At 45.2% G+C, this 14,899-nt stretch overlaps 1 protein-coding gene across 2 annotated transcripts in view; it reads right to left on the bottom strand.

Moving 5' to 3' along the window:
• ALCAM (activated leukocyte cell adhesion molecule) overlaps positions 1-3,747 on the bottom strand; it is a 199,227-nt gene extending 195,480 nt beyond the window's left edge. Inside the window, exon 1 of one of the 2 annotated variants that reach the window (XM_068268453.1) lies at positions 3,333-3,747. In XM_068268453.1, the coding sequence (XP_068124554.1) occupies positions 3,333-3,390 (58 nt within the window). In that variant the 5' untranslated portion in view covers positions 3,391-3,747. The remainder of the gene's footprint in view (positions 1-3,332) is intronic. The other variant, XM_068268452.1, reaches the window with a different exon arrangement.
• Positions 3,748-14,899: the final 11,152 nt, after the last annotated feature.

Below are 14,899 nucleotides of genomic sequence, written 5' to 3'. Positions count from 1 at the left end.
ATGTCGAGTCTACAATGCACTATTCACTCTCGTAAGACCAGCGTTGGGATTAATGCCTTGGGTAATTTCTTATTTCCTTCACTTTCAAAGACTGTCCAAATGAATGCTCTCATCCACGCGCTGATGTTTTAGTTACATCTGTCACATTACTGCGGAGTACTGAATTTTAATCCTTACACTTCCACTAAGTTGTATTGGCTTTTTTGTCACAGCTAATTACAACAAATTGTAAAAGAATATGTTTGCGCTGCCAGAGCCTGACTGCTTCCCAAACTTACAGCGCCCCCCCCCAATAAAAGGACAGGAAAAGCAGTAGATAGAAATTGCACTTCTGCAGTGGCTACGCTCCACTGAACTACAATAAAGTGAGAGCCAGCTTTAAAGAATAAATAGCTGTGAGACACATGTGTAAATCTGACCAGTGCTTTCATGAAAAATGAAGTTGACAAGCTTTATAAGGCAGACACAGAGTACAAAGCAAAGCCTGTGTGAGAAACGTGTGTGTTTTAATATGAACCTTACACTTCCTGCCAAAAACTGGTAAACCTAGGTGAGCTTCTTATGTCCCGATGACATCACTGAATTGCAAGTCTGGTACAAAATACCACCATACAGTAAAAAGCCTAACAGGCAACAAGCTAGTCCTTGTGAAAAAAAGCATTTTAATTACAGTTAACTAATAAAGTTACACCTCTCCCCATAGAATAGAATGCCTGCACCACCCAACAAAATACCCTTTCAGAAATTACAGCACAATCACCCTGTCCCCTCCATCAGTAAAGCCAAAAAAAAAGGGATATAAATCACGTGCACCTAATTAAGCCCCATTCATGCAAATTTAGGGAAAATTAATTGTATGTGATGTAAATAAAAATTAATGGTGTCATCTTTCTGATACCGAAAGCAATTGTGAGAATTAAGCTAAAAGTGAATATATGATTTATTAAAGTTTACAAAATTCAAAACATTTTCATCTAACAAAAATACCTTTGATATCAGCCACATTACGGAAACAGAAACTCTATGGTTAACATCAACTGTAACATTATTTGTGACAACTTTATTCTAAGATTCTTCAATGTAAACACATTTTTCCTTGATTTTACAAAGAGGAAATGTGCTGCACAGCCCCAAAGACACTGGTATTTGATTGCACTTTTTTCTTTACTGGATTAGAATGCGATGCTGCCTATAGCCACAAGTTGGCAGCATTATTACAGCTAAACAAGCAGTGCAAAGCACGCAGGATACATATAACTGGATGCATGCGACTTGTAGACCAGTAAAGAAATCACTTTAATCATTTTCAAAAGAGAAAAATTGAATGAAACTTCTGTGGTCAGGATGCAGACCAGCTATAAAATGAATATCTTCATTATAAACAGCTCAAATGCCTTTCATGGTTATTACTATTATTTATGCCCTGAAATAAACACTTTGGCTAAAACATTTGGGCAATTACTTCAAATTGAGTCAGGTTATTTCTTAAGGGACAGCCCGAAATCCACAAAATAGCTTCACTATGCTGGCACAGAATCGGTTCCACAGATTACTGCTTCCAAATTGCTTTACAATACTGGAGAGATGGATGCTGCCGTTACATTCTGAAATAAAATTGTTTTATAGCCCTCTAGCGCAGACAGTTGGAGATGTGAGAGCACTGGAAGATCAAGTATCAAATATATGACCACAAATCTTAGTATTGCTGTGCTTTTCACAGGGAAGGAGGCAGACTTTTTTTTCCCTTTCTTTATTGCAAACCTGGTGTCTGCAGCCACTCCCTTACATAAAATTGCAATTCAAAATATAAACCAAAAAGATTACGGTTACTACACAAACCAAGAAGAAGCATATATATATTTTAGAGATAGATATATTACAGAGAGAGAGTAGAAAAAAAAAACAGCCAGGAAGTTCTTAAAAATTCTAAATTTGTCGGTTTCTCTCTGCATTCTTCTCACAAGCCAGTACTAATTACTGAGACAATCACTTGCACCCATACTACCACTAGAACAAGTAGCCAAACCAGAATAACAGCTTCAACAAAACTGTAGGCTTTTTTTTGTCAGAATAGAAGGGTCAGTTCCAGAACTCAATAGAGAACCACAGCAAATATCTACAATGCAAGGCAAAGCAAATGTTTAGTTTTCCAAGCAATAAGGAACAGCAAATCTGAACTTTGTACCAAGGGTTGAAAAAAAGTGGGGAGCAACTGAAATGTATTAGTCACAGAGAGAGGCGCTTATCTGACAATTTCTCAGTCATCAGTTATGTGCACACAAACACAAGCACTGGTCCTCACAAAAGGGCTCAGAAGCAAACAGGTTACAACATGTAAATGAGGCTAGGACGTACTCCACCATTCATGAGAAACCATACAAATCAACCAAGGGTCCCACTGTGCTTGTATAAGCTTTCTTCCAACCCCCAGCACACAATTCAACATGATGACTTCAGAAGGTCCAGGCAATAGAGAAATATAAATCACTTTCAACAGCACAAAAAGACCTTAAAGCACCATTATTTTGCAGGAACTGAGAATTTTCCAAGTCCATGATACTAAAATGGAAGAAAGCAAGACCACATAGAACTGGAAGATGAGATGCAGCATCACATCATTCCCATTCAAGACACAGCACAATGCTGCTTATACACACAGTGCACATTAGTTCATGGATAAAGTGAAAGGTTGAATTCGTACAGATCTTGTACATAATGCATGATGCTCTAAGCTCCATATTATGTCCTGCAAAGTGTCTAAAGCAAATCAAAAGACATGTAACAAAAAAAAATACTGTGGGTGATCTAGAGGATGACTTACTAATGACTACCATGAAAGATAACATATTTAGCTATCAATGCACATAGAAAAATATTGACATGAAATAGGAAGGGTGAAAAACAAAACAAAACATTGATCCCCTATGAAGCATTTGCCAGGCAAATAAGACACATCCCATCCAGTTTCTAAGATAACAAACACATAGGATGTCCTATAAGTGATGAATAGCAGTAGCTAGCCTACTACAAGCCCGGGTAAATCCACAGTGACATCATTGAGATAAATGAGAATCTTCCTTGATCAAGAAATGATACCATGCATTAGCAATAAGAGATTCCTCTTCACAAAAGCATAACCCTTGTGCTGAAATCAAGGCAATACTATGTCACATCTGTGACGTCACGCAAGTAGTTACAGCGTTGGAGAATCGGGAACAATGCAGGAGACAGGACTAATAAGCAGGACAGGTGGAATAAACTTTATTAGAGAGTAGAAGCGAGGCATATTGTTGCACTGTGATGAGTGACCCGCCCGTCCCCGCCAGCATTACCTGTCCGGAGAGTGGCCGCACACAGGACACACACGGCCAGGAAGCCACTCGCTGCCATGCCTCACAGATCCGATCCCAGCACACACGTAGGACAACAAGTCGCCCGGTCCAGCCGGGGGGTGTAATGGGGCCACCTGTAGCAGAGGGGTCACCTGGCACAGCAGCCCTCTCCCGGGCTCCGCGGGTCAATCACTGGCAGGTAGAGATCACACACGTCCCGCACCTCCCCAGCCGCAACATAGAGGAGCGCCAGCAATCCTTGCCGAGTAACTTGCCGAGTCCCGACAGGTGCTGCTACTGCTACTACTACACGGGGAGGAGGAGGCTCCGTCCTGCAGCCGCTGCTAGTCCCGAGTCACTACTGACTCTCATCTGCCTGCTCCAGTACGACTCCCCCCTCCTTCCCCTCCTCTCCCCACAGCCTGCCTACGCGCGTGCACGGCACCTCTCTCTCTCTCTATCCTACTCAGTGCGGACACAGCGCCGCGGCGTGTGCGCGCACAAACTTTCCCAGGTGCTCCGTGCACTGCTAGTTACTGCAGGCAGAGGATGGCGCTGCTGCCTCCCACATGCACAGCGGATGGACGGTGCATCAACGGAGTCACTAGTGTCAGCGCTGCCGGGCTGTGAGGGTGCAGCGTGTCATCATGTAACACCCCCCCTCCCCCCCCATATCACTGGCAGCCGCAGGTGTCAGGCGCGTGCGCGAGGATGTAGCAGGTGTCTGGCGCTGCCCTGTGCGCGGCGCTGCAGGACTTGCAGTGAGCGGGAGCCGAGCCGACGTGCACGCGCTTACATTGGATTCCGCTGCCGCCGCCTTGCGCCCTTGTCCTGCGCTGACAATGGGGCACCTGGCGGCTCCGGAGCCCGGACTGCTGCCGTGCTCCCTCGGGGGGATGTGCCCAGACTGCCTGCGCTCTGCACCATACAGCCCTGCCAGCCTGCATCACTTTACTCGGCTGCAACAGGTGCTTCATCCGAGCGGGCTGCAGGCTGCCAACCCGTCCCTGGACTCCATGCAGGGGGAGTGACTAGAGCCGTGCCTCGCCATGGGTGAGATGGGCACTCCTGGTAGAGATAAGGAGGTGCCAGGCTGCGGTGTAACGGATCTGTCTGCCAGAGAAGGATGGGCACATTCCTCAGCACTGACTCTGAGCACCGCTATTATTCTCATTAGCACTGGGAGCTGCCAGGTGGGACGGGGCTCTCTGTTCCTAGAGGCGATCGTGCATTATCATGCTGTGCGCACCGCAAAGCGATACATCTCTGGCGTCCAACTCATAGGGTTGGTCAGAAACCGTGCAAGGAATGTGGAAAGTTACACGCCCTCACTTTTTTAGCCTTGGGAAGTACAGTCAGCTAAAACTAGCTGTGACATTTGTATTATAAGTTTCCCTGTGACTCGTGTACAGTAGCGTGATGATGAGACTGTCACATTAGCCACTAGTTTCACTTTCACAAAGCAGTGTGATCTGCAGTGAGGTCACGCCGAGTTCCCCGCCACTCAGGGGCCTTCCCAGGGCACTGTTTATACTGCAGGCTGGGAGAGCAGTTGTATCTCTAATCTGTAAACTTGTAGGGAAACCAACTGAAATGACTCATCTGTTATAACAACAAACTGTTGGGTGATTTTAAACATGACCTGTGTGGTCAAGGGATTAGATTGTGAGCTCCTTTGAGGGACAGTTAGTGACAAGATATATATAATCACTGTACAGCGCTGCGTAATATGTCGGCGCTATATAAATACTAAAATAATAATAACTGCGTGTTTGAAGGAGGCATATACCAGCAGGTTATACTCTTCCCCGACCCCCCCCCCCCCCCCTGGAATGTGCATGGCACAGAACAGAGGAAACCAATCTAATGCTGGGCATACACTGTTTGTTTCTGCTGCTCGATCGCTTTTGCTGCTAGATTCTGCTGGCGATTCTCTTATATTCCACTCGTTTTTCTTATATTTTTCCATTTACTTCTATCAAGAATCAAGCGGCAAAACAATCAAACGGGAGATCGGACATGCCGGAAATTATCTATCTGCCTCAAAAACGAACCATGTATTCCCAGAGTAACAGTATTTCTGCTTTTGGGTACTGTGGTTTCAGGCACAGATTTTTTGGGGGAAAGCAGAGCTTTGTCACAAATTGGCCAACCATTATCTTTAAAGGGGCCCATACACTGGTTGATTTCAGTCATCGATCGATCAATTCTATAGAATCGATCAGAAATCGACTCTATCAAATTCCCCATTCGATCTATTTGCGGCCGATTTGATCTATCTGACAGGATGGAAGATGTAGGTCGATCTGCTGCTGGCAGCAGATCGATGGCCCATAGAGTTGCATTGGATCTAATGGTGCAGTAATACCTTTAGATCGATTTTCAATAGATTTCCAATAGATTTGATTCTGAAATCTATTGGAAATCTGTGTCAAATCAAACAGAAAATGTGTCCTTAAATAGCCCAACGTCACTTCCGCTTTGTCCGGATGTTCGGGGAGATTGTGGAACGCACAGTGTTGCGTTCCACACACACGTCCTGGGCTTGCCTCCTGGGTGTTCGCCGCTGATTGGTGAATGCGGCGCACGGGGAGGGGAGAGTGTTATGACAGTCGAGGAAGTAACTTGCTCCCAACACACGTGAGCGGCCGCTGATTGAGCCTAATGGCAGAAATTTTCAGGTGACAGGTAAATGGATGAAATGCCTCTCCAGTGTTTTGCATGTTAGTTTGGATGTTCCCCATCAGGTCCGCTTGTTACACCCCGCCCAGCAGGACACCGATTGGTGTTTTTATTGGGGGTGGGCTATTTAAGGACACATTTTCTGGTGTTTGATTTAGGCTGTTGCAATTTGAGAAAGGGCTTTGCCCGAAACAGCGTCTGTCATTGCTTAGCCATGTTTGCTTAAATAAAAGAGCTGATAAATACTACTTGAGTGGTGCAGGTCCTACTTGTGGATGATTGACTCCAGTAGAGGCAGAGCTACAGCGCAAAGCTCTGCCTCTACCAGAAAGTGATCCCCGATTTTTGCCCCAGGGACTTGGGGGGTATAAAGCCCTTGTTCTGCCACAGGAATGTGGCGTTTCAGCACTGCTTACATTGCTTAAAAGAGTTATCAGGAGAAAAATAAGAAAATAAGTGCTGCTTACCCGGGGCTTCCTCCAGCCTCAAGCTCCCAGCATGTCCCTCGCCGCAGCTCTGCAGTCAGCCGTTTGCCACAGCTCCGGGACGTCCCCGGCGATGACGTCAGGCCGACTACCATGTTCTTCTGCGCCTGCGCAGTCCGCTCTGGTTCATGTGGCGGTGATTGACAGCGCCACTGGCGCAGTACAGGCCAACCTGGAGGTCGGCCTGGCGTCATTGCCGGGGACCGGGACGGAGCTGTGGCGAACGGCTGACAGCAGAGCTGCGGCGAGGGACATGCTGGGAGCTTAGGGCTGGAGGAACCCTTGGGTAAGTAGCACTTATTTTCTTGTTTTTCGCCTGATAACTCCTTTAACATGAATAGCAGGTAAAAATAAGTATTTTAATAGGCTTCAGTCTCTCTTTAACCTCCTTGGCGGTAATCCCGAGCTGAGCTCGGGGTATGCCGCCGGAGGTCGCCGCTCAGGCCCTGCTGGGCCGATTTCAGTTCTGAAAAAAGCAGCACACGCAGCTGGCACTTTGCCAGCCGCGTGTGCTGCCCGATCGCAGCGGCGAAAGAGGGTCCCCCCAGCCGCCCGAGCCCAGCGCAGCCGGAAGAAACAGTTCCGGCCGGCGCTAGGGGCTGGATCGGGCGGCTCTGACGTCAGGGCGTCGACTGACGTCCATGACGTCACTCCGCTCGTCGCCATGGCGACGAGGAAAGCGAAACAAGATAGGCCGCTCATTGCGGCCTATCTTGTTACTTTCGATTGCCGGAGGCGATCGAAAGTACGGATCAGGAGCGCCCTCTAGTGGGCTTTCATGCAGCCAACTTTCAGTTGGCTGCATGAAATATTTTTTTTTTTTATTAAAAAAAAAAACACATTGCAGCCTCCCTGGCAAAATAAATAAACCGCCAGGGAGGTTAAAATGAAGACCTTAAAAATAAAATACCAGGCGGTCTCTAACAGGTTCTGTTCCAGGAGATAATTTGTAAGTTGAATTTATTAGTAAATTAAGTATTCTGTTAATTAAACATGATAATATGAATTATTTACTTCCGGACAACTCTGGATTTTGACAAATAATTTAAACTGTGTTTTTTGGCTGTTTTGAATGTGCTTTTAAATTGTTTTAAAATTACTTCTCACAGGTTATGCAACACTGTAACATTTAACAACAAAAACATGTAATAAAGAAACAGTATTGTATAATTTGTACTGAAGACAACTTTGTATCTCTGAAACATTGTAACTCAAGCAGTTAGTAAGTACTGTCTGTACTCATGATACTCAGTTTTGTTCTATTTATCTTTAGTAAAACATTTACAGTTAATCAACTCATAGTTTATTTTTTCTTCAGGTTTGGTACACCTGAGATGGGGGAATTTGAAAAAAGAATTAGACATACCTGGTGCTTCCTTTAGCCTCCTCCAGGCTAATTGCTCCCTCGCCGCCCTCCTGTACCACCTGGATCCTCAGCAATTGGCCTGGAAAGTTCTTCAGTCGGCACAGGTGCAGTCTGGTTGTGCACGCTCCCCTAGCAATGGGAACTCGATGGGGGCCTTAGACAAAGATTGGTATATGACTATAGTAGGTATTAGATAGCTCCTTTGAGTAACAATTAGTGACAAGACTATGTACTCTGTAAAGCACCGCGGAAGATGCCAGGGCTATATAAATACTAAATGATAATAGACTGGCATTTTGGCATGTGTTTGTTCGTGCCAGATTTGCACATAGAAAAATGGATGCAACAATGCAAATGGATGCAACAATTACATGCATGCACCGTAAGATATTCATATACTTTCCCTAAGACAGGAACAGGATGCTAAGTATGACACTATTGGGATGCAACTACGTGTCATGCCATTTCCTTGTTTCTCCCAGGCTCAATCTGCCGAAGCTCCAACAGTCCACCAGCAGACAGCAACAGGTAATGGTGCATGAAGCAGAGGTGCAGATCTCCTGGATGATTGGGGACGTTTATTAATATTTAAAGTATCAGCAACTCAAGTAACTGCTAACAGCAGCCATGAACACCATATAGACAGAATGGTTAGTGATCACGTATTATCTACATGTGTCTTTGACAGTGTGGTGTCTGTGAGCTCTTAGAGCATGTCTTTAGTGGTACATTGTGACATAATAGCAGTGGCGGACTGGCCCGGGGGGGGGGGGGGGGGGGGGCTGTTCAAAGCATAACAAAGGAAAAGCAGAGGAGGTGTTGGCTTACAAAGTGACTCTGGTCTGTAGACTCTGTCAGTGTCCTTGTCCATCCCTTCCAGCTACAAGAGGCAGGAGGCTGGGATTGAGGGAGACACTCGGCAGGGAGAGACATCAGGCAGCACTGGAATACTCGGCTGTCTCTGCCCTTTCAAATGACGCGCTGGAGGCGCCCCTAAAATGCCAGGGCAGTATAGGAACCCCACAAATGACCCCATTTTAGAAAGAAGACACCCCAAGGTATTACGTTAGGAGTATGGTGAGTTCATAGAAGATTTTATTTTTTGTCACAAGTTAGCGGAAAATGACACTTTGTGAAAAACACAATTAAAATCAATTTCCGCTAACTTGTGACAAAAAAAAAAAATCTTCTATGAACTCACCATACTCCTAACGGAATACCTTGGGGTGTCTTCTTTCTAAAATAGGGTAATTTGTGGGGTTCCTATACTGCCCTGGCATTTTAGGGGCCCTAAACCGTGAGGAGTAGTCTTGAAACTTAATGTCGCAAAATGACCTGTGAAATCCTAAAGGTACTCATTGGACTTTGGGCCCCTTAGCGCAGTTAGGGTGCAAAAAAGTGCCACACATGTGGTATCGCCGTACTCAGGAGAAGTAGTATAATGTGTTTTGGGGTGTATTTTTACACATACCCATGCTGAGTGGGAGAAATATCTTTGTAAATAGACAATTGTGTGTAAAAAAAATCAAAAAATTGTCATTTACGGAGATATTTCTCCCACCCAGCATGGGTATGTGTAAAAATACACCCCAAAACACATTATACTACTTCTCCTGAGTACGGCAATACCACGTGTGGCACTTTTTTGCAGCCTAACTGCGCTAAGGGGCCCAAAGTCCAATGAGCATCTTTAGGCTTTACAGGGGTGCTTACAATTAGGCACCCCCCAAAATGCCAGGACAGTGAACACACCCCACAAATGACCCCATTTTGGAAAGTAAACACTTCAAGGTATTTAGAGAGGAGCATAGTGAGTCCGTGGGAGATTTCATTTTTTTTTTGTCGCAAGTTAGAAGAAATGGAAACTTTTTTTTTTTTTTGTCACAGTGTCATTTTCCGCTAACTTGTGACAAAAAATAAAATCTTCTATGAACTCACCATACCTCTCACTGAATACTTTGGGATGTCTTCTTTCCAAAATGGGGTCATTTGGGGGGTATTTATACTATCCTGGAATTTTAGCACCTCATGAAACATGACAGGGGGTCAGAATAGTCAGAGATGCTTGAAAATAGGAAAATTCACTTTTGGCACCATAGTTTGTAAACGCTATAACTTTTACCCAATCCAATAAATATACACTGAATGTTTTTTTTTTTTTATCAAAGACATGTAGCAGAATAACTTTAACGTTGTATGACCGAGCAATAAACCGTGAAAACTGCAGTGGTCTGAATGGAAGAAAAGGCTCTGGTCCTTAAGGGGCGAAAAGACTGTGGTCCTTAAGTGGTTAACCCATTCCTTCCCAAAGAGCAATGTTAATCTATACTGCCAGCTTCTTACTATCTCTCAGGCCATTGAGAGCTGCATCTCACATTGGGAAAAAACAAGCTAATTTGCTGGAATCTAGGGATTTTAAATAAAACGCACAGAGGTAAAAAAAAAGGTGGCCAGGCCCATAAAAAGTGCCACACTCAGACTCAGTCTAACTTCAGGGACCCAGGTCCATTCAAGGAAAAGAACTTTCCAGCGATCTCCAGTGATGTTTACTGGAAATCAGATGCTGAAAGTAGCAGAAGTTACCATGTCCCTAATCAGAGATGCAGTAACACTCCGGCAGTGAACCCAGTCGCCATTGCTAAGCCCCATGCAGTCACTGCATTGCTCTGCAATGCCCGCTCTATAAACAATAAGACAGCCATTATTGCGGACCTTATCCAGACAATTGTTGCTCCGGGGTATCTGTTGAAGGGGCCTCCCAGGTTTATTTTGCCCTGGGGCCCCATTGTTGCTTAAACCGGCCCTGCCCATCAGCATCCATAAATGCGTGTCTAGTGGATTTACAAAATTGGATGAACGCCAGCTGGCTGAGGCTGAACTCTGACAAAACAGAGGTGTTGGTGGTAGGTGGTCCACACATGATGGATAAAGTTCAAAATGCTCACCACCTCAAACTAGTAATTGGGGGAGATACCGTACAGTATAAAGACTCTGTGCGAAACCTTGGGGTGATCTTGGATGGAAATCTAAACTCAGACAGCAGGTATCAGCTGTCGTCAAGTCTTCCTTCTTCCATCTAAGAAATATAGCGAAAATCCAAACACCTTATCCCAGCTGAAGACCTACCTGCCCTGGTTCACGCATTTGTATCCTCCCGCCTAAACTACTGCAACGCCCTGTTCATTGGATCTACGGATAAGGTTCTGCGCCCCTTACAGCTAGTACAGAATGCTGCAGCCAGACTCCTAGCCAATGCCCCCCGCAGCTCACACATCACCCCAGTACTGCAAACTCTTCACTGGTTGCCAGTAAAATGGAGAATCAATTTTAAGATCTGCCTGCTGACATTCAAGGCTCTACACCACATGGGACCCAAATACATAGCGGATCTATTGGAACTTTATGCCCCTCCACGCACCCTCCACTCTGCCAACAAGATGACGCTGGTTATTCCCAGGATACACTTTACATTTGGTGCTCGGGCCTTTTCCTATGCAGCCCCTACTCTATGGAACTCACTTCCACAATCAGTACAAGAGGCTCCTTTTCTGGACAGCTTTAAAAAAAGGCTAAAAACTCACCTCTTTTCCCTAGCCTTTGAGACTGCATAGTGCAGGGTCACAGCGCTTTGAGTCCCAAGGGAGAAAAACGCTATATAAATATTGTTGTTGTTTATACTTACCTGTGGCTTCCTCCAGCCCCATGAGGTGCTCCCTTGCTGTCCTCCCTGGCCACTTTGTTGTAATATTACACAACCCCTCGCAGTAATCTGGCCAGTAGCAGCCAGTCATGCGCTTCTACAATGCCCTGCCATGCACGAGTGCTCTGCGCCTGCACAGTGCACAGGCACAGAACGCTCCCAGCTGTGGGAGCATGATGGGGGTGCACATGCAGTCGAGCCGTACCTGCGCAGAAGAGTGCGGCCAGCCAGATTACCATGGGGGACTACAACACAACGGAGAGGGAGGCGAGGGAGCCTACACACCTCATGGGGCTGGAGGAAACCCCAGGTAAGTATAAATACACCACATCTCAGAGGGGGAACAGGTGACACAGGGACATGAGGTGACACACGAGGACAAAAGAGGCACAGTGAGAACAGAGGGGGAAGAACATGAGGGAACAAAAGAGATTGGGGGACAAAAAAGGCACAGCACAGGGGGACATGAGGTAACAGAGGAGGAACAGATACAACATAGGGGGACAAAAGAGACTGGGAACAGAGGTGACACGGGGACAAAAAAGGCACAGGGGAACATACTGGACACTGGGGAAAAAAGGAACGGGACATGAGGCGACACAGAGGGAGACAAGAGACACACGGGTAACTCAGAAGGGGACAAAAAAGTGGGAACAGGTGACATAGAACACTCATTCCTGTGCCTCTTCTGTCCTCCTCTGACTTAAGAACGGATTCAGATTAAGAACGAACCCACATTCTCTATCTCCTTCATTAACTGCCTTACTGGTTTTCCTGACCTGAGCTCGGGGTAAAAAAAAAGAAGCTGTTAGCGGTGATCCCGAGCTCAGGTCGGGGTAGGCAGTGCAGTGCTTTACCTATCAGTTTTGGAGTCCCGCTGCACAGCGCGATCGCACGCGGGACTCCAGCCTCTCTCCCCGGCATGGTGGGGTCTTTCCCTGGCCGCTGGGATCCCCATGTCCCCGCTATTCTTCCGGGGACTCGGCGGCCAATCAGAGCGGCGGTGGCGGCGTGACGTCATCGGGGGCGGGGCTAATATTTAGAACTAACTTCTCTATATTGGAGAAATATAGAGAAGTTCGTTTATATGTATATTAGCGCCATCTTGTGGTCAAAATAACTGCAGCGCTGGAGCCCAGGAAGGTACATTTTTTTTTATTCTGCTGCAGATCTCCCTGCCAGAATGATTTTTTTTTCAGGTTTTAGGGTCTGAATGAGTGGAAAAAAAATTGCACCTCTTTTAGACCCTAAAATCTGGAAACAATCAGACCGGCAAGGAGGTTAACCAGAGACTACCTGTATTTCGTTAGCCACTTTATTAGGTATGTTTTGCTAGTGCTGAATATGATTTTGTTTTTGTTTTTTGCCAACATCTTTAAGGCATTCCTCAGAGATTTTTGGTCCATACTGGCATGATAGTGCCATGCAGTTAGCTCCGCTCACATCATGCCACGGTCAATCCCATCTTTGTTGTTCGCCTCACTGTTGTGCTAAAAGAGAGAGGGAGATCCTTGAAGCTGTGGGCCAACCTTAAATCTGTATTGTTAAAATCGCACAAAAGTAAACATACCAGTGCGTTAGGGGACATCGCCTATTACCCTCTGTCACAATTTCGCTGCTCCCCGTCTCATTAAAAGTGGTTAAAAATAGTTTTTAAAAGTTTGTTTATAAACAAACAAAATGGCCACCAAAACAGGAAGTAGGTTGATGTACAATATGTCCACACATAGAAAATACATCCATACACAAGCAGGCTGTATACAGCCTTCCTTTTTAATCTCAAGAGATCATTTGTGTGTTTCTTTCCCCCTGCAGCTATCTTCCACTGAAGTGTCAGGCTGTTTCTTCCTGCAGAGTGCAGACAGCTCTGCCTGTATGTAATTTCTCAGTATGTGAAAGCCCAGCCAGCTCAGAGGAGGATTTATCCAGCTTGTAAAAGATAATAGAGCAGAGAGAAGCTGCACTAATCTAAATATCACACAGGCAGTGTGCAGAGAGGGGCCTGGAGGGGGGCGATGCATCACAGAACCACAACACTGAAGAACTTGGCAGCCTTCCAGACACAGGCCAACAAGTCTGACAGGAGAGAGATAAGTTGATTTATTACAGAGATGGTGATAGTAGAACATGCTGCGGTAAGCCAGAGCACATTAGAATAGATTTTGGAACTTGTAGGATGGAAGAAAACCGGATGAAATTTTTGTTACGGAGTCTCTTTAAAGTGGAATGGGCCTTGCCTATCATCTACTGTGGTGGTCAATATTTTAAATTATAGTTATGTGGTAGTTGTCTGCCCTTAGCCAGTTCTTGTTTTGTAGTGTAGGAGGAAGTGGGGTCACTTAATATTGGAGGTGCTGATGTTTCCTGGTCTGGGGAGGAGCCATATTTCACCATCCCATTCCTGAAAGATTACAGGAAAGGTCATTAACGGATAAATGACTATAGCTTTTACTGTGTTAGCCTGCAAATTATTATTATTATTGATTTATAAAGCGCCAACATATTCCAGAGCGCTGTACAAAGTAAATAAAGTCATGGCTGTGCCAGGCATGATTCTGTGTATCTATTATTGCAAAACTACATTCTAATGACTCAGATCTGGCTCAGTGAGTGTGTTTTGATTCAAGTAAATTTAATTTGATTTCTGTTGCCATGACTGCTAAGGAAAGACAAATTGTTAAAAAAGGAAAAAAAAAATTGTACCAAACATACCGATTGTAAAACTGAACAATTACAAAAATAAAATGAGAATCAGAATCAATTTTATTTCGCCAAGTAAATTTGCACCTACAAGGAATTTGTCTTGGCAGTTGCTTAACAAACGCAAACAAAAACAATACAAGGACAGACAGTGTGTATATTACAAGTCAAGGACATTTTTGCAAGTATAGTGGCAGTAAGCAATGTGAGAATTGTTCATTTACAGTTCTGTGCTGATTATTATCAAGTCCAAGCAGCTCTAACATGGTTCAGCATTAAGTATGGCTACCGCTTGAGGAAAAAAGCTGTTCCTGTGTCTGGAGGTTTTGGTTGCGATTGACCGGAATCTTACCCCTGAAGGCATGTGCTGGAAGATGGAGTGAGCTGGGTGGGAGGGGTCAGAGGCAATTTTGGTTGCTCTCTTTCTGCACCTGCTAGCGTAAAGATCCTGCAGGGAAGGTAAGCTACAGCCAATTATCCTTTCCGCTGATCGGATGATGCGCTGCAGCCTCCCCTTTTCTAATGCTGACCAGAAGCTGAACCATACAGTCATAGATGATGTTATGGTGGATTCGATAATTGCAGTGTAGAACTGTACCATTAAATTTTGAGGTAGGCCAAACTTTTTCAGCTG

The sequence above is a fragment of the Hyperolius riggenbachi genome, chromosome 2 (assembly GCF_040937935.1).
Source record: "Hyperolius riggenbachi isolate aHypRig1 chromosome 2, aHypRig1.pri, whole genome shotgun sequence".
NCBI classification, from domain to species: domain Eukaryota; kingdom Metazoa; phylum Chordata; class Amphibia; order Anura; family Hyperoliidae; genus Hyperolius; species Hyperolius riggenbachi.
The sequence above is the reverse complement of the archived record's forward strand: the minus strand, read 5'-3'. Positions and strand labels throughout refer to the sequence as shown.